Genomic DNA, 22097 nt, shown 5'->3' with positions numbered 1-22097 from the left:
TGTGCGTGTGTATGCAGGTATTGTTGCCTGTCCATCCACCTTAGTGTCTTCCTTGGTCACTCTCCACCTTATGTTTTGAAGCAGGCTCTCTCACTGAACCCAGAGCTAGCTCACTGATTGACTAGACTTGTTGGCCAATGAGCCCCTGGGATCCTCCTGTCTCCACCTCCCAGTGTTGGGATTCCAGACAGGCTGCCGCTCCTGGCTTTTATATAGGTACTGGGGATCTAAATATAGATCTTCACGCTTTCACAGCGAGCACCTTACCCACTGAGCCACCTCTCCAGCCGCAGCTTCAGACATAGCCACAGGAGTCCAGGATAGAAGTGTACCTGCACCTAGATCTCAACACATTTCAGGCAACGACTGCAGACTGAAGACCACCTTGCAGGGAGTCAGAATAAAGGTGATAGAAGGTCCCGGTACCACAAGGTGCTGGTTAAGTGCCAAGCTAGAGGAGCGTGAGTGCTAGGGGAGTGAGTGTTTCTTCCCAGGCAGCTGCGCAGCCAGCTGTGGCTGGGACAGCGGCTGAGTCCAGGTGTCTGCTCACTGCATGTCATGCCGGCCTGTTCAGTCACCTCCCCCTTGTCTCTAACTTACCTGTATTATAGTTATTTACTTATGCATTTATTTAGGGGGCACCTATGTGTAGCATTCAGTAGACAGTTTGCAGGAGTTAGTTCTCTCCTTTTACAATGTAGGCTCTGGGGATCGAACTTAGATCATTGGGCTTAGCGGCAAGTGTCTTTACCAGCTGAGTCACTTAACGGCAAGTGTCACTTGCTCTCTGGTTTCTTATTATTGCATTATTTCCAGATGGGTCCTGGACTTTGAGAATGACCTAAGCGTGCAAGGGTTAACTCGGCAGCTGTGGCTGTTGCCCATGGCAGAAAAGGCAAGCTAAAGCAACAGGAAGGAAAGACTTCTCCGTAGCAGGAGACGCAGACAAGGTCTGAACACAGAGGCTATGATAGACACGGTCACATTAAAAACTGCTGCCTCCAGGTCGGAGAGATGGCTCAGAGGCTGCTCTTCCAGAGGTGCTGAGTTTAATTCCCAGCAACCACATGGTGGCTCACAATCATCTGTAATGGGATCTGGCGCCCTCTTCTGGCATGCAGGCATATATACAGGCAGAACACTGTACATAATAAATAAATCTTTACAAAAAACCTGCCTGCCAACTCCATCTTGGCCATTCTCTTATGAAAGATGTTCTCTGATTTACGTGAGGTTTGCACAACTCTTTCCTTGCTGGGTTTTTTTTTAATGACAACTAAAACACATGAGACATTCCCTTTTTTAATGAATTTCTTTCTTTCTTTTTATTTTTGGTTTTTGGAGACAGGGTTTCTCTGTGTAGCCCTGGCTGTCCTGGAACTCACTCTGTAGACCAGGCTGGCCTTGAACTCAGAAATCTGCCTGCCTCTGCCTCCCGAGTGCTGGGATTAAAGGCATGTGCCACCGCGCCCCGGCTTATGAATTTCTTATACAACCCTCCGGGGTCTTGACTTTGAAGCCCTTAGTTGTCACCTGGTAGTTAGCAATTTCTGTGTGTATGGCTATCATATGGATGAACAAATGGATGGATGGAAGGATACATAAATAATACAGGTAGAAGAAAGGATAAGTGGATGGGAAGATGTGGTCAGAGGACTGTCTGGATGTTTGGACCAGTCAGTTACGTAGATGAAATTGGTAGATGGACTGGGGAGAGCCTGTGCTTCCCGGTTGTGCCCTCCCGTTCCTTCCTCCTCAGGGCCAGCTTTCGAAGGTCGCTGGGCCCAGGCAGGAGGCCGAACTTGGCTTGTCTTCCTGCCCAGGTAGATATGTTCTCCTACGGCATGGTGCTATATGAGCTGCTGTCAGGACAGCGTCCCGCACTGGGCCACCACCAACTTCAGATTGTCAAGAAGTTGTCCAAGGGCATCCGCCCAGTTCTGGGGCAGCCGGAGGAAGTGCAGTTCCATCGGCTCCAAGCGCTCATGATGGAATGCTGGGACACAAAGCCGGAGAAGGTACGCAGAGCGGAGCGGAGCCTGGCCTGTCTTCCCCTGGTGGTAGGGGCTGTGGGACTCCAGTGCATGTGTGTGCGTGCTCAACCACCCTCACTAAGGACAGCTGGGCAACCTTCTCTGTTCATCTCTTCCAGAGATGTGTCTAGTCTTGGTGTGTGTGTGTGTGCATCTGTCTGTCTGTCTGTCTGTCCGTTAGAAAGTTACCTTTCTTTTTCTCTATAACATGTGTATGTGGGACCAGAAGTATTTTAAATTTTGGAGGTTTTCAGATTTTTAAAATATTTTAAAATGTTAGTTGAATATACCCAACCCAAATATCCAGACTCTACTATGCTCTGAAATCTGGAACTTTTTGAGTTTTGCTCAATGTATATATCAAATGCATTGTGGTAATACAGTCCCCATCTAAAATCAGAGGGAAGGTACATATCTTTTCTGAAGGTTTGCTCATGAGAAGCATTCTCATATTACATTTTTAAAGATAGTTCCTTGTTTGTTGGAAGAGGCCTCTAATATCAAACTTAGCACTTGTCCATCAAATCAGATAATTAATTAATGCATTATGACTGGACTATGAGAAAGATCCCTTACAGAAGTTTATGACCCTGGACTTAAGGTAAGACACAAGGTAGGCCTTTGACTCCAGAGCAGCTGAGCCTATTACTATAGCCATGATGACTCAGAGGCTATGAAGGGCATGCATTGATTGATTGATTGATTGATTAATTGACTAGAGGGGGGAGGTGTTCGGATGCCTTTTCTGTCTGGTGTTAATCTAATCCCAAGTGGGAGGATTCGCACACTCCCCTGGCTTGGGCCAGGTGGCCCTGTATAGGGGACCACACAGCTGCGCTCACTAGAGACCTCTCTCCCGCAGCGCCCCCTGGCCCTGTCCGTGGTGAGCCAGATGAAAGACCCAACCTTCGCCACCTTCATGTACATGCTGCCCTGTGGGAAGCAGTCGGCCTTCTTCTCATCCCAGAGCCAGGAGTACACTGTGGTGTTCTGGGACGGGAAGGAGGAATCCAGGTAACCTCTTCCTCTCCCTGCGCACTGGGAACAGAAAGCAGCCATGCCGCGGGGTGTCTCAATAGAGCAGACAGCAGAACACAAAGCCTGATTGTAGTACATTCAAAAGAGAAGAAGGGCCAGGCGGTGGTGGCAGATGCCTTTAATCCCAGCACTCAGGAGACAGGCAGGTGGATCTCTGAGATCAAGGCCAGCCTGGTCTATACAGTGAGTTCCACGACAGCCAGGGCTATGCAGAAAACCCTATCTCGAAAAAGAGGGGCACAGATTTGAAGCTAAGGGAAGCAAAGAAAGGGTTGGATGTGTTGGAAACCCAGTTCCAGGAAGAAAGGGAGAATGTTGCTTGAAGATGAAGTTAGCCACATTCTGAACACGGACATTAGATGGTGCTGAAGGTGGAAGGGTGAGCAGCCAATGGGGTGGGGTAAGGAAGCCAACAGACCAGAGCTGAAGGAAGGCAGGGGACTGGAGCAGAAGAGCCGCTCTCTAATAACTGGCTGTGGGCAGTCCCTTCTGGTTTCAGCTCTTTTTCATAGTAAAATGGCAGGAAGTGAGAATGGGGTATGAGCTATCTGAGAAGAAAAGAGAAGGTCCAAAATGGCCACCAAGATCTGGGGAGCCAGGATGCCTGCAGGGAAGTACAGAAACCCACTGTAAGCTGCAAAGAAACCCACCAGCCTGACTGTATGACTCCTGCTCATTCCAACTCCTTACACTGAAGATGGCTGAAAACCTGACTATTTCACCAGGAAGGAGAGAGAGCGGGACCTGAGGGTCTCTCAGTGGGGGCATTTAGAGAGAAGGCCTGTAGGACCTGAGACCGGAAAGTAGGGAGCATACACAATGGCCCGAGAAGGTCCCCAGCTAGATAGAACTCAAGGCGGAGTAAGCTGAAGATCCGGAAAAGGGCCGGGAGGCAGTTGACAGTCAGCATCGTGTGGCCAGAGAGCAGTCAGTAGCAGAGGGCAAGAGGTCTGCTGTAGGGAAGAAAGAATTCCTGAGACCTGGAGGCGGGGCATGGGAAGGAGAGTGGCAAGAGAAGGAATCTCCCTGGAATGGAGGTCTTGGGTGATGGCCTGTAGGGTTATCCAGTGCAGGCCGCCCCTCCTGCCCGCAACACGAGAGCTTTGCAAGTTAGTGTAGTCTTCAGATGGTCTCAGTGAAGAGCATTTACAGGCCTCACAGTCTGGGGAGGGGAGGCTTAGACGACGTGAGAGTTGACTAGAGTGGGATCAGCAGAATGGACTCTGTTGTTTGCATGGCTCTGAGGCTCTTAAGCTGTCCGTGGGGACATGGACAGAGGGGAAAATCATTTCACATTTCCAATTCTTTCCACTGGAGAGGACCAAAGGAATGTCATTGGCACCCCGGGATCTAGACATGGTCTCTAAGTACCGAGGAGAAGCAGGGTTTATCAAATGGCTGGCTCGAGCTGGGCCTAGAACATTTGACACAAGAGAAGCAAGGAAGCAGGCGGAGGCTTTGCAGAGGCAGCCTGGTCTGCGGGTGCAGGGACGGACCCTCTGTCACCCACCTGAGCATGTTTGCTTTCCCCTTCATCACAGACGTGAGCAGGATGCTGGAGAGAGTTGGACCTGGGAAAAAGTGATCTTTCCCAGCAGGGAGAGAGTGTCCTTAAAAACTCCTACCAAAGAAGGGAGAGTGAGGCAGGGGGGCTTCTACCTGGGCACACAGAGCAGGGAACCTGGAGAGGGAGAAGATCAGATCCCCAGACTGATCCACGGAAGGAGAAAGGAAAGGAGACAGGAAAACCAGGGCAACGTGACGCCACTGTGGCCAGACTCCGGTCTTTTCTCTGTAGTTTTTATTTTTCTTAAGCAAACATATTTACAGTATCATTATTTTCTTTTCAATCCATAGGAGGAAAGACTAAAATGAATAGACAGAACTTTGAAGGAAGCTTAGTTTGCAAGTTTTGTATCCGTTTTTTATCATCTGCAGCCGTTTGGTGTCAGCCAGGGATGGAGAAAGCCTTCTAAAAGCTGGCTCCAGGAAAGAACTCATAGTGTGGCTCCTGTCCACTGCTCCACTTCCTCTCTGACCGGGAGAAAGAGCTGTACGCTCTGGGGAGTGCGGCTAACCAACTCACCACTCTTCTGCTTGGCTTCACTGCCTTCTCCATGCAAAGGACACTGAGGACATGTGGAGGGGCAGGGGTGCTGGACACATCCTGGTCTGTGAGCCAAGAGCCTGTTCTCCTCACAACTGTGAGCTGTTCTCAGAGCACCCGGGTTGGAGGCGTGTCTTGAGCTCCACCCAGTCCAGGGTCGACTTTGCACAACCTTATCTGTAGCCTGGGGCTGTCCACTCAGCTCAAGAGGCTGCCTCTGTTCCTGTGATGGGCGGGCTCTGGTCAGTGGGAGAGCAGTGAGCAGTCCAATGGAGGTGCCCTTTGTCATCATGTTGGGATGGTTGCCTGAACCCTTGGAGGTCACAAAAGGAAAGGAGGCTGGCTTCCTGTTAGAATGGTCTTTCTCTTCCATGTTCAAGCCTTGCATAGCAGGCAAACCCAGATGTACCCAATGGCATGAAGGCTGGTCCTTGAGTCTCTCAGGATGTGGCAAGGTGTGCTTCTGATTTCTAGAGGTGAACAGGGTAGCAGACAGCATCCTTTGGGTGTAGATACCTTTGTATCACTGTGAACAAAATAACTGACAGAAACAACTCAAGGGTGAATGACTGATCCAGACTCACTGTGTCCAGTCCCTGCTGTCTCTGCTCCCTGCCCTTGGGAGGAAAAGCATGGTGGCAAAAGCTCTTTTACTTCTGGAAAGACAGGATGCAGAGAGAGGAAACGGGAGAGACAGAGAAGGTGGGGAGGGAGACCAGGGTCCTGATAGAACCCTCAAGGCCCTGCCACCAATATCCCATCCCCTCCAGCTAGCCCCGCCTCCCAACATTGCTAGAACCTCCCAAAATAGTGCCTACATCTGGGAACCGAATCTTTAAAACATGAACCTGTGATAGACCCTTCATGCTAAAAGGAATACCCCTGTTCCAAGGCCATTCCACCGGCCTGGGGAAGGGGGTGCCCCTGGCTATCTGGAACTAACTATATGTTGTTGCTAACTGCAGGAATTACACGGTGGTCAACACAGAGAAGGGCCTTCTGGAAGTACAGAGGATGACCTGCCCTGGGATGAAGTTGAGCTGTCAGCTCAAGGTCCAGAGCTCAGTGTGGATAGCTACTGAGGTAACTGCCAGCCTCCAGGGCCTGTGTCAGGGTGAGCATTAGAGGGGTACAGTTCCCAGGGGGACCAGACATGTAAAACTACAAGATGTGAAGATCAACTTGTCTCTGAGTGATCTCTCAAACGATGTCATCGGTCCTGTGAGGTAGGTCACCAGGGGAATCGCTGCTGGCTCCTGCTCACCAACAGTTGGAAGCTAGGACTCAGGGTAGTAAGAATAGGTAGAGACGCTCAGCAAGAGAAACTGGGTGTGTTGATGGCATGCTGGGTTTCATCATAAGACCATGAAAAGGCCACAGAGCATAGCTCATCTCTGAGGACCTTCTGCCTCCGTAGGCAGAAGTCATTGAAAGACCCAAGTAGCTGTCCTATGAGAAATCCAAACGCCGCTCCAAATCAAATGCTGCAGGGTTAAGAGTAGGGAAAGGAACAGCATAATCCTTCTACATGACTGTTTAGAAGTATATAGATACCCATGGGACTAAAGCCTCAAGAATTAAGAATCTGTTTTAGGAGAATACAAGAGAGATCTCTAAGAGTACCTGTCCCGATGCAATTCTTTACAGCAACAATAAACTCACCAAATATGTTTCAAGGTGATGAACAGAGGAGGTGACCCCCATATACATCCTTGAGGAACTAAAGGGACTCTGCCCATGGCACACTGTCACACTGTATTGTGACCCCACTTTGCTACTGGTGTGCTCATGCATAGCCGAAGGAAGCTTCTGAGATGTCCTGTCCCCCACTCCTTAGGAGCCTCTATGAGTTAACTTTCTTCCAGACTATAGTTTTCAAACAAAAAGCAGAAATAAATCAGCAAGCAAAATGCTGTCTCTAGAAAGATACCAAAGGGGTTCCCCAGGCTGAAAGCGGCCTCATAGGACATGCCGGTCCCTTCCTTATCTGGCTCTTACAGCGAGCTTGTCTGCTTTTGCAGGACCAGAAAATCTATATCTACAGCCTTAAGGGTATGTGCCCATTAAGCATGCCCCAGCAGGCCCTGGACACCCCGGCTGTCGTCACCTGTTTCTTGGCAGTACCTGTTATCAAAAAGGTAAAGTGGGGAGAGGGGCATATTCAGGTGTGTCACCAAGTGTGGGAGGATCACCCTTGCTGAGGACAGTGGATCGAGCTGGGGACAGCGGAGTCACACCTTTCTGGGCCACCTTGCCCAGGTCATAGCCAGCTTTAGAGACACAAGTGACCACTGTTAACATGGAGTGCCATAACCGTCTGTGAGCAAATGCTAGAGCCCCTGGCTTAGGTGAGGCTCACTCTGGTGTGGGTGATGAAGTAAGCACGTGGTCCCTTCTCTTGATAAAGGTATCAGGAGCCTCTCCTCTGCCCTGGCCACTGTCTTTTCTGTTTAGTGGGTATAGCTGATTCTCTTTTATCTGCCTCTGCCTCTTCTCAAAGACTTGCTTTCCTTCCCAGGCCTCAGTCCTTTGCCCAGCATTCCCCAGCATCGCCAAGCAGAGCCACTTCCTCACCCTCCTAACCCCATGCACTCAGTGCGCTCCCCAGCACCAGCCCCACCACATCTTGGCCTCACCAGAGCTGGCAAGGCCACCTCTTGACTGGCCCTGGGCCTTCTCCTGCAAACAGTAGACACAGGGGCTTCTCCTTCCCTTCTGGTGAACTGTCAGGATGCAGAACGATGACCTCTCCTCTGAGAAGTTGGGTGGCACTGCTTGCTCTCCCAAGCTCCGCTTCCTTCCCTGGATCCAGTCAGGTCTCAAGGGGCCTGTGGGTACAACGGGTGCCTTCCACCAGTGCATAAGCATCACTTCCTAGCACAGCTTTTTTAAATGTGTCGACTGCCCTTATGTGATTCCCCATTTGTCCACCTAACATGAGGATGGTTAGAGTAATAGGCTCTGGAACTATGGAGCCCAGAATTCCAGGCTGGGCACTTGGAGCTAATGACTTCTTGTGTCGCCAAACCTGTGAGCTTTTCTCTCCACCCTGATCTAGCTTCATCATTTCTTTATAAAAGGGAAAAGAAGAGACAGGAAATGGGTATGAAATGAACCTTACAGTCATTTATGATTGTAGCCCCAGGAGCAGCCTAGGCAGCTGGGATCTGTACACCAGAGGCCGGGAGAACCAGACACAAGGCATTATTGAAGGGCCCTGTCAGCCAGAGCCCCAGCCAGGGCGCACCTCCTGCCGGAGCAGGGAAAATAAAGCGGACTCTGTGTGAGCCTCCTGCGCAGGGTGCCTGCCCCCGTGGAGGTTGTCCTGCGGAGGCCACACAGGGCAGACCGTGCGTGCATTCCTGCACAAGCACGCTCACAACCCGCCGAACGTGGTGTTCCCCACGCCGGCCAGCAGGGCCAGGATCCAGAAAGACTTATGGCCTGTTTGCTCTGGCTGCTTTATTGACTTAGATCCCAAAGATGGATTTTGAGACTTTTTCCTAGGGCTCCTTACTGTGGATGTTGTGTGAGAGGCCACTCACTCCACTACCCTGAACAGCTGCCCACCTTGCTCCACACAGGCACCCTGACTGCTAACAAAGTGGCTTTCTGCCATTCCCCCTGGCTAGATAGAACAAGACTGGGGTCCTGTTGTGAACTCTGACTTGGTTCTGTGGCTCTTTCCCTGACCCCACTCACTCTGTGTCTGCTCTGCGAGATACCCCGGGAAGTCTGAATTTGACTTTGTACCTGCAACTTTGGCTTCTGCCTAGTAACCTCTGGCGGTGGCTACAGAGGAAATGGTGCTTCATGGTAAGTCAAACTCCTCAGTAGTGTCAGCCCAGGCTCTTCAGAGTGTGGATGTGGGCACACGGGACCAAGACATGCCAGCAGGAGAGTTAAGTTAGAAGCGCGTTCTTCCAGAGTCATAGATTGTCCACTTGATGGAAACAGTGGGATCCCCGGCCACAGAGGTGTCTCAGACTTAACCCTTTCCTGTGCCAGTGCAGTGCCCAGGTGACAGTGGTGGGAACAGAGACCTGGCCCCTGCTTTTCTGGAGTTCTACACCGTGTGAGCAATGAACAGAACTGATGCCTACAACAGCTATCATATTCATAAGCTGTCTACAGCAGGGAGAGCATTCTACCCTGCTTTTCATGAGGCCTTTATGGCATCCAGGAAAGGCAGCTCCCCTCTGCTCATCCAGCAAGGGACCAGTGCCAGGTGGTGGCACCCTTGCTTGATGCTTTCGGCACTAGGGGCACAGTTCTCCCTGGCTTACCTCTTGCCTCGCAGCACCAGTGATGGCTGTGGCTCTGCTGGGGTAAGGCTACATCATCTCTGGACATTGTCCTGAGACCCCTGAGCAGGCCAAGATTTCAAAGGCTTTACGTCTCTGAGGCACTGTGGCAGATCATATGACCACTTGAGGCACACAAAGAGATATGTCTGGTGCCTGTGGTTTCTCTCTTCACATGTGTGACATGAAAGAATATCGTGCGTCCCTGTCCCTTCCCCCACAGAACTCCTTCCTGGTGCTGGCAGGCCTGGCTGATGGACTCGTGGCTGTGTTTCCTGTGGCACGGGGCACCCCAAAGGAAAGCTGTTCCTACCTGTGCTCACACACAGCCAACAGGTCCAAGTTCTGCATCCCTGACGAAGACGCACGGCAGAACCCCTACCCAGTGAAGGCGATGGAAGTGGTCAACAGTGGGTCCGAGGTCTGGTACAGCAACGGGCCTGGCCTCCTCGTCATCGACTGCACGGTCCTGGACATCAGCAGGCGGCTGGAGCCCTACGCAGCTCCGTCCGTGGTCACGTCGCTTGTGTGCAGCTCAGACTGCAGAGGAGAGGAGACGGTCTGGTGCCTCGACGACAAGGCCAATTGCTTAGTGATGTACCACTCAGCCACCTACCAGCTCTGTGCCCGGTACTTCTGTGGGGACCCCAGTCCTCTCAGGGACACGTTTTCTGTGCAGCCCTCAGTCCCAGAAACCCCAGGCAGTCACAAAACCACCTCAAAGGAGCCTGTGGAAGAGTGCATCGCGGACGTGAGCATCATGTACAGCGAGGAGCTGGGCACGCAGATCCTCACCCACCAGGACTCGCTCACAGACTACTGCTCCATGTCCTCTTATTCTTCGTCCCCGCCCCACCGAGATCCCAGGTCCCCTTCCAGTCTACCCAGCTCCCTCACCAGCTATTCCAGTGTGCCTTTCTCTGCCAGTTATGAAGACTCAGACAGGCTGCAGGAGCCCAGTGTCCCCTCTGACAGAACTGAGCATGACCTGGGCCCCATGGATGGGGAGACGTTCAGCCAGCACCTGCAGGCTGTGAAGGTGCTTGCTGTCAAAGACCTCATTTGGGTCCCTAGGTAAGCTTTGTTGTGTGGAAGGTATCATTTCTGAGCCGCCCGGTGCTCTTGCTTTGGGGCTGGGGTGAGTGGAACTCGTGGCTTCCTTAAAGATTCCTAGATCCATCTGCGCCGTTCTGCCGAGCAGGCCTTGCCATTCGGTCTTAGAATTGAGAGTGATCTGGATAGCACAGCATCCTGAGACAGCTCTCCCCCTGTCTTGGTTTTGGTCCCTTAGACATGGCGGAGATATCATTGTCATCGGCCTGGAGAAGGATTTGGGTGCCCAGCGGGGCAGAGTCATCGCTGTTTTAAAAGCCCGAGAGCTCAATCTGCACGGGTAAGACTGAGACCCCTTCTATATGGCTGCGGGGAGGGGTGTGGGGAACCTCAGGGCTCACTCACATGTCCACCAGACATCATGGCAGCCCTGCTACCCGCTGGGTTCCCACAGATAAACCTCTGGATCCACCAGTGTGGCCAAACAGAAGCAAGGTGGGGTCCTCCAGCCAGCTCCTGAGGTTCAGCATGGCAGCTGAATAGAGCATCAACCACTGGCCAAGGGTATCTATTTCCGGGATGACAGTGTACCTGTGGATCAAGTACACTGCCAAAGGTGTACCTCCAGGGCCAGATTCACCTGGGATTGAAACGAGGGTCTCTCCAATTGGTTCACTGTCCTTCCTACCAAACAGAAGAGGTTCCCCCCACCCCAATGTCAGGGGACCCACCAGCCTCATGAAACGCCAGATAGGGCCAAGTGACATGGTCCCACTCTGCAGCTCCTTTCTCTCAGCCTGAGAGTGTGACTTGACACGAATCTGAAGTGAGTAGCACTAGGAGACATGCCAGTCGCTGCTGTGACGATGCCAGTTCAGGGCACCGTCTTCGTGGCCAGGCAGATGGGAGCCTGGCGTTAAGCCAGAGTTCCTGGCAGTGTCTATCCCTTATTACCCTGAAGTTCCCCATGAAAGTCCCTAAAGCCAAACGTGTGAAGCATTTCCCATCGTAGTAGAGTCACTGGCAGCATGCGCTGTCACTCGTCCTTGGGCAAAGGTCTTGATTCATCTTTAATATCATCACACAGCCCCATTCTGCCCAGAGCGGGACAGTCAGTGACAAGCAGCCAGTCACTCATGCCACATCCAGTTGCTTGCTGGCTAGCACTGGGCTTTCTCAGTGAGTCCTGGGATCTTCTTCTCTGTGAACGATTCTGGAAATAAGATCAGGCTTTGCTCCTGAACCCTGGCTGACCTGGTAAAAGGAAGCTTTGTGCGCAAGTATTTCCCAGCTTCCAAGCTGGGCTTGGGGAAACAAATGGGTCCTCAGAACCAGGTTGGTTGACCTTGGCACACCTACTCTGACTATACTGGCATCCTTTTCTAGTCACCCCCCCCAAAACCCCGAGACAGGTTTTTATCAAGAGTCAGGCACATTTGCTAGAAGGAGAAAGACCTGAGTTGACCAGCTGGAAAAGCAAGGAAGGACCAGAGAGACTTGATACCTTGGTGAAAAAGAGCCTTCGTGTGCAGTGGGGCTCAGTCACTGGGCATAGGGGGAAGAGACAAGCAGACCCAGAGATGGGCCAGCGGTCCTGCAGAGACACCACCAGGATAGAGAGGATGCCTGAGCAGGAACATGCTATGCACATGCAGACCATGCACAAACAGCTCACAGACTCATAAACAACATAACCAGCCGTGGCCTGGAGAGAGCAGTTCTTTTGCCTAACATATTCCTCTGAGTCTCCCGAGTTTGTGAACTTCCAAAGCATTAGTCTACAGTCAGTGCTTACAAAAGTAAACAGGTACCTTTGGCCTTTTAGGTACATTATAAGGCCCCGTCCCATAGACCAGATTACCAGGTAGAATCAGGACCTTCAAGTTCATTCTAGAGCCCGGCTGAGCTGTTTATGACACCCTCTTAGTAACTCCGCCCCCTTCAAGGGTATCCATGAAGAGGGAGGCCCCACCCTGACCTAGTGAGGACTCCTGTGGGTGATCATAGACCCCCCCCCCAATCTCTCTGCAGGGTTCTGGTGGATGCCGCAGTGGTGGCAAAGGACACCGTAGTGTGCGGCTTTGCAAACGAAAACACAGAGTGGTGCCTGGCTGTCTGGAGGGGCTGGGGCGCCAGGGAGTTTGACATCTTCTACCAGTCCTATGAGGAGCTGGGCCGGCTGGAGGCTTGTACTCGCAAGAGAAGGTAATGCCTATGGAAGGGCCTCCGAGTGGAGCCAGCAGGTCCCAGCCGCTGCCTGACCCCTCAGCTCCGGCCCTCCTAGGGCACAGAAGACAAACAGCTTCTTTGCTAAGCCTTCCGCTAAGAAGGGCTGAGAAGCTAGGAGTTACTGGTAATTTGGGAGTTCTCAGGTTCTGTAGGGAAAGTTACCAACCCATGGGAAGCCACAGGGTCTGGTTGAGATAGGCCTCCTCTTGCCTCTTCCATAGGCTTCCAGGAGCCAGGGAGAGTGACCCCACCCCAAGCTTTCCCGGCATAATGAATGGGCCTGTCCATTTTTTATCGCCAGGCCTCAGATGGAATTACACTACCGAGTCTTGGTTGAGGAGCAGTTCGGGGTAAGGTGGGAGGAGGGCTGTGACCCCTGGCCCTCCTTCCCCCAAAGACCCCAGTCTTTCAGCCTGTTTCACAAGGCTCTGGATCCCTGGAGTGTGGGGCCCAGCTTGGTAGAACTGAGATCGCATCTCCTGCTTGGGCTGCACATGGGAAACCCCAGAAGGACCTGGGCAGGCAGCATTGCCCAATAGCGGGATGAATGGGTTCCTTCAAGAGTCACGGCCGGAAAGCCCAGTACAAGGGCCCCTGGTCCCCCTTTACATTCTTCTCCCCCGACAAAAGGAAGGAGAAACCCAATCTCCGGGCCCGGAGAAAGGGCCTGTGTTTATGGCTTGGTAAAATAAACTTGGACACAGCTGGAGCACAAGCCCTGTTTGTTTGCACATCATAATCTTGTTTATCACTTTAACAAATTAAGTAATATCTCAGCGGTTAGGCCTGGTTGTGAAATCCCATCGTATGGGACTTATACTGAATTATGTATTTGCCAAACATTTACTGCCCACATGGACAGCAGATGAAGAAAAGCCAAGTTGTTAACAGGGTGTACAGGCACAACGGGGACCATTTTATAAATCCTGTGCACACGTGTGCACACACACCCGTATCTTTGCCGAGCCTCACCCTTAGAGGATGCCTAGCCTAGAACTCACGTTTGAATTAAAGACTGCACTTGGCTCGTGTTACTGAACCTTTTCTAGAATTAAATTATAAAGAAGCAAACATAAGATGTGCCGGGGTGCGCTCGCTGGTGAGACTCGTGTTATCTGAGAATAAACAGACTTAGACGAAACCATGGCCTTTGTCTCTTGAGTGCGACATACAGGCTCTGGCCTTCCCAGGCCCCCTTGTTGCCCACCCTCTCAGCCCACTGCTGGGTGTTCCCAGCTGCCCTGTAGCGATTCCCATAGTTGCTTCCCTGTTGGCCTCAGCTCTGGACAAAGCTACCTCCTCACTTCCTTTTGTGAGTCAGGCTCTGAATCCTGAGGACCAGACCTTAAGCTCTATGGCTGCTGAAGCCCTCACCTCCGTTTCCCACCCTGATCCCTACAGTGAGCCTTGGAGGTCACCAGCTTTTCTTCTCCCCTGGCATCCCAAAGCTGCCCGCTTGGACCTCCAAACAGGAGCTGGCCCTGACTGCGCTGATTGCCCTGTGCCCGCACCCTGTGTCACTGGCTCTCAAGCTGCTATGCTGCAGGACAGCCTCCCCAGCTTTGCAGACTCCGCCCACCTTTAGTACCTCATCTTCTCCTGTCCACAGACAGAGCTCTAACTGGAGCCTCATAGGCAGGGAAGAAGGACTTTCACAGAAACACCAGGAACCTGGAGGGAAACAGCGAATGAACTTGGCTACAGAAACCTAAAAGAGACCTGGGCAGTGGTGGCATATAACTTTAATCCCAGCATGCAGGAGGCAGAGGTACGTGCACACCCCAGCACATCTGAGTTTGAGGCCGGGTCCAAAGAGTGAGTTCCAGGATAGCCAGAACTACAGAGAAATCCTGTCTCAAAAATAAACAAATAAACAAACAAATAAACAAAAAATAAAAACAACAATATAAACACCTGTAAGGAAACTGTACCACAAAGGTAACCAACTGAAAGAAGGAAAAAAAAAATCCACAGAGCTGATGCTTATCACATAAAGGAGTTTGCGGGCAAAACTAAAGACCTGAGTTCAATCCCCAGGACCCAGGTAGTGGAAAGAGACAGCCAACTCCAACAAGTTGTGTATAGACACACACACACTAAATTAATAAATATAATTTTAAAGTATATTTATAACATAAATATGAAAGATGAGCAGTTCCCTTACCCTGTATGCATCCATAAGAAAAAAACACAATTGGAAAACAGATAAATGTCATGCACAGGCCAGTGTCATAAAGAAACACAGCCCCTCCACATGATAAAATGGCTTCTGTCACCCTCAAGTTACACAAGAACTAAAGAATCAGTCATGGTTTCTTGAACTCTTGCTGAGCCATTAGGCAGTGTCACACTGGCAGTCACCCAAAGACACTCTGCTGCTGAGGCCTCTCTGCTCAAGAGGGCAGGGGTGACAGTGGACATCCAAACAAGGAGCAAGAGAGGAAAAAAAAATCAGGAGACCAGCAGCCAATGACTAGAGGCTGAGGGAAGCCCAGATGGGGCGATACTGCCGAGAAACAGCGTTTATGGGAGATCTCAGGGCCTCACATAGCAGAGCTTACATAAGCAAAGGCCCTGTGAAGGAGCTGGTCATAACTGGGTGACTAGACTACCGTCAAGAAGGGAGTGCCCAGCCTGCTCCCCACTCCCACCCCACCCACACACCCAGCACACTATTACAGGTGTCCAGCACAGCTACTGGGAGTGCACCATTGCCCATTGAATAGAGATCAGGCCGAAGAAATAGAACCAGGTGGGGTGTAGTGGCTGTACCCCCTTGTTCTCAATAGCTTATTTTGCCGGTCTGCTATTTCTTAGAGGTCTTTGCTGGTAGTGGAGCCTGTGCTCTATTCAGGCAGTTCGGTTGTGCTCGAGTAGGACTTTTCAGAGCATCCTCAAGAAGTCAAGAGCTGCGACAGGCATGGTGGTGTGTGTTTTTAGTCTCAGCTCTCAGGAGGCAAAGGCAAGAGGATGTCTGTGAGTTCGATGCCAGCCTGGTCTACAAAGCAAGTCCGTTCCAGGACAGCCAGAACTTTGTAAAGAGAGATGTTGCCTCAAAAACCAAAAAAAAAAAAAAAAAAAAAATCAGGATTCTTTCTCTCCTGCACAGTGATGTAGAGCAGCCAGTCCTGAGACAGGGCCCTGCCTGTACACTCTGACCACAGCCAGAAAAATGAACCCAGACTCCGCCTACCAAGCAGATGCTAGCAAGATCTATTTCCATGAAAACTACCCAAGTAGGTCAGAATATCATGAGCATGTGTTGGGTTGGGAGACAACCAGCCTACAAAATAACATGAAGCAAAAGCCCAGTGGGTTAGCGCTTCCCAGGGCTCCCACACACCCCACTGCACTCTTGGTGCAGAAAGGACACTCACCTTGATGCCTGAACTCCCTGCTGTTCACCCTGGAAGAAAAGCCAGCAGCCTACCCCAGGACAACCGAGGACAGCCAGACCCCATGGAGCTTTGTCTGGTGTCTTCTGAGGCCTGCTGTCTCCCCCCCCCCCCCCTTTCCTCCCCCCCCCCAGGGGTCAAGAACGGTTCTTGCAACTCTAGGAAGGCTCAGACAGCCTAGGAAGAGTTTTGAACAAGAGGAGGTGGAGAGAGTAAGAGGTCCTTGGAGCACAGAGAAGCACTGGGGAAGCCGGGGAAAGAGAAACACTCAGGCTGGCTCTTCAAAGGAAGGAGAGGTTGTTGGTCTTTCACCTGGAGACTGGGAAAGGATGGAGTTTACAGCCCGGTGATCTATGCTATCTGTAGGGCTTCACCTGAGCCCCTCAGAATATTATGTTTGTGTATCCCAGACTTCCCCCTGCTAAACCTTAGCACTGTTTCTAAGTCCATAAAACCCATCCGAATGATGGATATCACATGCAGTTACAGCAGCCTAAGTGACTTCCCTGTTATCTTAGGGCCAGGTCATTCCCGATTCCCATAGGCAGTATGTGTAGCTCAGTCACTCTCCATAGACGCTTATCTTCAGCGTTGCTTCTGAGACAACAGAACCCAGTCTTACGGAAGAAGCCATATGTACTTTGTAAAGAGCATCGATGTAAACATGCCTTAAGTTTTGTTGTACGCTCGGGACTGAATTAAGTGGCATCTAGAGATTTCTTTCCAAAAGTTTGCTGAGCTTAAATGTGGCTTGAATATACTGCCCTGGGGTCAGACTCCAGAAATCTGGCTGAGCACTAGCTAAGGCTGATCTGAGTTTGGTCTTCATCTCTCCATGGATTATTGTTCTGCAGCCTTCTATAAAGCTAACACACACACACACACACACACACACACACACACACACACACAGCAAGGGGCTGACTCTGAGGTAGGGAGGAAGTTGGAACCCTTGGTCTTCAGCATCCAGTAAGTAAATAGAGTAAGTCAGCCTTCCAAGATCGAAAATGTTAATCAGCTTCAAATGAAAACGGTAAGGAAGGATGTGGAACAGGGCAGACCATGTGCCAATTTCATTTCTGGTCTTTCTCTCTTCAAACAATACAGGACAGTACATACTTACAAAACATTTCCATAGTGTCACTGTCAGTCACCCGAGGAGAATTTAACGCCTTTGAGAAGAGGTATTCGGGTTCCATGCACTTACCACAGGATCTCATATGAGGGACTTGCACCTCCATAGACTTGGTCCACGGGTGATCTTGGAGCAATTCCCTGTGGGCACCAGGGCACAATCAAACTTACTTGAGTAACTATATCACATGGTAAGCTGTTTTTTAGGATGCTCAAAATACTGGTGATAGTCTGATATTTTAGACTATGATTGTAATTAAATGTTGGCAAGTGTAGATTAATTACAAATTTGAAATCAATGTTTAATGGAGGACGTTATGTACCTACTGTATAACAGTATGATGCTATTTAGGAACTGGTTCATTTCTCCACATCTAGTAGATTTAGGAGCCTTATACACACAGCATCAGCAGCATATAGGCAGGAACCATGGCACTACCCCACATAGCCAGGCACTGAAAAATGCTGGATCAAGAGAGGAAAAGATGCCAGCATGTTAGGATTGATACACCTAGGGGCATAAAACTCCAGAGGAGAGCACCCTCTTCCTGTCTGAAGGGTACCGTCAAAGGACTGCCAGTCAGCAGCCCTGATCCCTGTATCCTTGGAGCCCACAGGACCCAGAAAAGGGCCCAGGGTCAGAAGGAGGATGCCTCCGCTGCTTCACAGTAGGATCTCGCCATGCGTGCGCGGCTGACACAAGCCGTGTGTTAGAGGCAGGGACCGCCCACATCACCACCTAGATCTGGAGGTTCTAGGATTTCCCTCCCTAGAAATGGCAGAATAGACCTGGATCCGTGGTCCACTGTGGACTTGTCACATTGCATGTGAGCCATATTGCGACATTCTTAGGACGGCTCTCACTCTCTGTCAGCCACAGGAAGCCTGACCTGTGGTCACATTCCAAAGCACTAGGGTAAGGGCTTCAGCTAGCGGATCCTGAGGGGACGCAGTTCACAGTTCATCTTTCAATCCCTTCCTTGTTCAAAAGGTTCCATGGTGGATCTTTGGAACATAAAACCCAACCGACCAAAGGCAAGAGGAAGTATTCACGATGTACCAAGTGAGGCCTTGGGTGTATGAGAATAAGAATCACACACAGTGTTTTTCACTTACAAATGTATAAAAGATATAAAAGGCCAGGAGGACACACACCAAAGTGCGATCTATGACCATTTCTGGCTCCTGAGGTCACCACTGGTTTTTGTTGGTTCTCTTCTGGTTTAACTAAGTAATTTCTTTTATAATAACCTAAGACCTGAGTTATATTTTTTTAAAAAAAGTCACTTTAAATACTATAAAAATGACTACTGGGATTACACACGGCCTTTCTTGCTGCGGCTGGTCTTGCCTTGGGACTCTTGAGCATCACTGCAGCCAATGACAAAAGAATAAGTTTTGTCCATCTTTTACTTTCCAGAATATAGAAACGATCCACTACTCAAGTAAGACTCCAGTGCCTTGCTCCTTTAAGCCTGGGAGGAAATGTCATTTCTCCCAGGCACAATCTGCACAGAGAACATTCCAGTACTGTAGATAATGCTGCCCTTGGGGTAGCAGACTGCTTCCTGGAACTGAGTCTTCTAATAATCTGTAGCAGGGGCTGCAGCTGTCACATCTGTCAGAACCCAGGAGCGTGTTGGCCCTGGGAGGCAAGTAGCCCTCTCTCGAGAAGATCGGGACAGATGCAGAGATGCTGTGACACCTGGACGGAGATTCCCATACCTTTCAACCCCATCTCCTGTGGGAGTTTCAGAAGCCCGGGAAAGTCCGTTTTTGAGTGTCACACCTCTGAGAAGCATGAATGACCCCCACCAGGCAGTGCCAGACCACCTGGCCAGTTGCAACAACTTTTCTCAGCATTGGAGCCTGGCCTCAAAGCCAGACCTTTAGCACCATGGTGCATCCTCACTCCTTGCCAGAGCCCGCTTCATGCTCCCCTGCTTACAAAGTCTGTGAGGCGGAGTCAGGACTCACTCACATGAGCCTCTGCACAGGCTGCTGGCTCCCCCACCCCCTCATCCCCCAGCTGAGCTCTTAGGGGGTATGTGATACATTTTGGTGGCCTGTGCTCTCCTGACTCCACTACCCAGACACAGGCCCCTAGGCTCCCAGCTTCCGAATCTACTACAATCTAGGTATACTGCCCGGAGACTTCATCAGTTCCAGTACGTGCCAACCTCCACGGGCTGCTTCCAGAAGCCACGGCCCCTCAGAGTGCCCAGTATACCAGAGCATTTTCAGTTTAATGGAGACACTGTTCTCGCACAGCAATCCTGTCTACCTTTTCTGTCTCCACTGACAGACAGACTTTTTTAGACAGATGACTAGTGGGCTCCTTGTGGTCAAACTCTGAGGCCTCATGGACACTCCCATCCTTAAGGGGCACTCAGCCTCTGTGGGCCGATACTTTGTAGCTCTTGGGCACACCATACTCAGTTTCTCTTCCTTATACTGAAATGTCTGAGATAATTAGCTTTTTAAAAAATCTTTATCTCACAGCCTGAGATCACCCAGGTCCATTGCTTTGGACTTCTGGTGAAGGAACCAGATGGTAATGACCTAGAGTGAATGGCAAAGCTAACTGTCTACCTCACAACTAAAAAGCAAAGAGAAAAAACAATCAGGGTCCCTAAATCTCTCAACACAGGAGGCTGGAGGACCCTAACCATGGCAGGGCCTCCGTCTTAGTGGGAGGAGCCAATGGGAAGAACCCCAACGTGACATATCCCAGAGGGACACAAGAAAGAACACGCTCTACCAGGGTGCATGTTTATCTGTTTCCCTAGCTCCACCTATCCATCCTGAGACCTTTAGGCACGACACACCACCTCCCATTCCTCACACTGAGGCCTGAAAACAACAGGGGTTGCCATCATTCACTAGAGGTCCACACCAAAACCCATCACTGTTCGTTCAGGTACAACTCTGGATTTGGCCTCTAAATCTGTCCCTCTTGGGCTTGGGTTTGGCCCCATCTTTAGTCCCAGCCTCAGTTGAGTCTGTGACAGGGCCTGACAGGACTTGGCATACCTTCTGGAAGATTCTCTTCTATCCTCTGAGCCACACCTGGCCCCTGCGCTGGGAGTACACACTGGTGTCTGACAAGGGCTCAGAGCAGATCTCCCTCAGCACAGAGGCCAGAGCTGCCCGCCACACTCCTCAGAAGGGCATCCTCAGAGAGGTACTGGGTTCTGTGTAGGGTGAAGCGATTCCATGTAGAACTACCCCTCTAACGTCAGGGACCATCCCAGCCAGCCCTTCTCACACAGCAGGACAGCCTCTGCCCAGATCTGCAGGGGAAACAGAGGGCAGGGGTGAGGAGGAGAGGGCAGGGGTGAGGCGGAGAGGGCAGGGGTGAAGTGGAAGAGACCAGAAAACGCCCCCTCCTCTTGAGGTCACTGCAGCAAGCTCTCAGATCAAGGCAGCCAGACAGTAAAGGCCTGTGAACTCTCTATCTGAGTTGAAAAGTAGTTTGTTCTAAAGAGCTATTTATTTTTATTTTATGTATACACCCACAGGCCAATCTGGTGAGGGAGTTTTCTCTCCGCTAAGGCTCCCTCTTCCCAAAGGATTCTGGCTTGCATCATGTTGACATAAAACTAGCCAGCTCATCCAGGTGTCTGCAGAGGCCAGAAGAAGGTGTCAGATCTCTTGGAACTGAACTTACAGACAGTGAGTGAGTGAGCCAGGCGTGGTGGCGCACGCCTTTAATCCCACCACTTGGGAGGCAGGCGGATTTCTGAGTTCGAGGCCAGCCTGGTCTACAAAGTGAGCTCCAGGACAGCCAGGGCTATACAGAGAAACCCTGTCTCAAAAAACAAAAAAAAAAAAAAAAAAAAAAAAAAAGAAGACCCTGAGTATACACACACACTCTCTCTCTTTCTCCTTCCCCACTCCCTCTCTTCCTCCCTCCCTCTTTCCCTCTGTCCCTGTCACCATTCCTCACACACAGGGCAAGCATGATGTCTTCTGTGTTCCTGGAGCCAAGTCATGACATTACAGGAAGCCCACCAGTGATGAACACTCAAAGTTCATGGCCTATTCTAAGTCTTTATTCTGGCCAGCTGGGACCACACCACAAAACATGAAGTTTTTAAAGGCAGAGACCTTGTCCAGGCATCTCACGCAGCAGCAGTAGCAGCAGGGGGCCTTCGAATTGTGATCAGTTTGAAGCAAGGAGTTTGGAGAGAAGCTAAAGTAGGTGGGGGAAGGAGCCTGCACAAAAAGACAGGTAAGGTGAATGGTTAGCTGGAGAAGGCTCCACACAAACAAGCAGTGTTAACAAAGGCTACGTCAGCTAGCACACCCTGACCTTCAGTTTCTAGACTACAGTTGGGTAGTTTTCCATGGGACTCTCCATCAAGGAGATAGGATTCCAATTAGACCTGGAATCAGCCTCAGCAAGAAGACAAGAGGGCGGAGCCTCTGCACCGGTTTGCCCCGTCACAATGGAGGGAAGAAACTTTGATCCAGAGACTAGGCGATGGGTGTTTTTCTGCCTCAGCTCCTGCATGTGGCTGCTCCTATCAGAGGGACCCCAGGCAACAAGGCCTACAGAGAAACACCATTGCTCCAAAAAGCATCGGCTGTGGACAAGACTGCACCAAGGCCTCCCTTAACCCCCTGGCCTCAGGAAGGGGCCACACTGAAGCCACAGCCTGGAATTAGGAGGAAGAGTTCCCAGATGCCACAGAGACAGAAAGGGGAGGCCTCCATGGAGGCCAGGGCTTCCTTGTGGCCAAGTAAACAGGCCACGCTTCCAAGTGGACCCCATCAAGAAAGCTCTCCTGAGCTCTCCTGA

The 22097-nt window shown here is 50.9% G+C and overlaps 1 protein-coding gene across 2 annotated transcripts in view; it reads left to right on the top strand.

Moving 5' to 3' along the window:
* The window catches only part of Lrrk1 (leucine rich repeat kinase 1), a 131913-nt gene extending 118008 nt beyond the window's left edge, over positions 1–13905 (top strand). Inside the window, exons 28-34 of one of the 2 annotated variants that reach the window (XM_021205384.1) lie at positions 1824–2018; positions 2896–3047; positions 6144–6261; positions 7200–7316; positions 9706–10556; positions 10774–10875; positions 12567–13905. In XM_021205384.1, the coding sequence (XP_021061043.1) occupies positions 1824–2018; positions 2896–3047; positions 6144–6261; positions 7200–7316; positions 9706–10556; positions 10774–10875; positions 12567–12744 (1713 nt within the window). In that variant the 3' untranslated portion in view covers positions 12745–13905. Of the gene's footprint in view, positions 1–1823; positions 2019–2895; positions 3048–6143; positions 6262–7199; positions 7317–9705; positions 10557–10773; positions 10876–10989; positions 11057–12566 lie in introns of those variants that run through there. The other variant, XM_029540805.1, reaches the window with a different exon arrangement.
* The last annotated feature ends 8192 nt before the right edge of the window (positions 13906–22097 follow it).

The sequence above is a fragment of the Mus pahari genome, chromosome 1, assembly GCF_900095145.1.
Source record: "Mus pahari chromosome 1, PAHARI_EIJ_v1.1, whole genome shotgun sequence".
NCBI lineage: Eukaryota > Metazoa > Chordata > Mammalia > Rodentia > Muridae > Mus > Mus pahari.
Note: the sequence above shows the minus strand (reverse complement) of the source record. Positions and strands in the feature narration are given on the sequence as shown.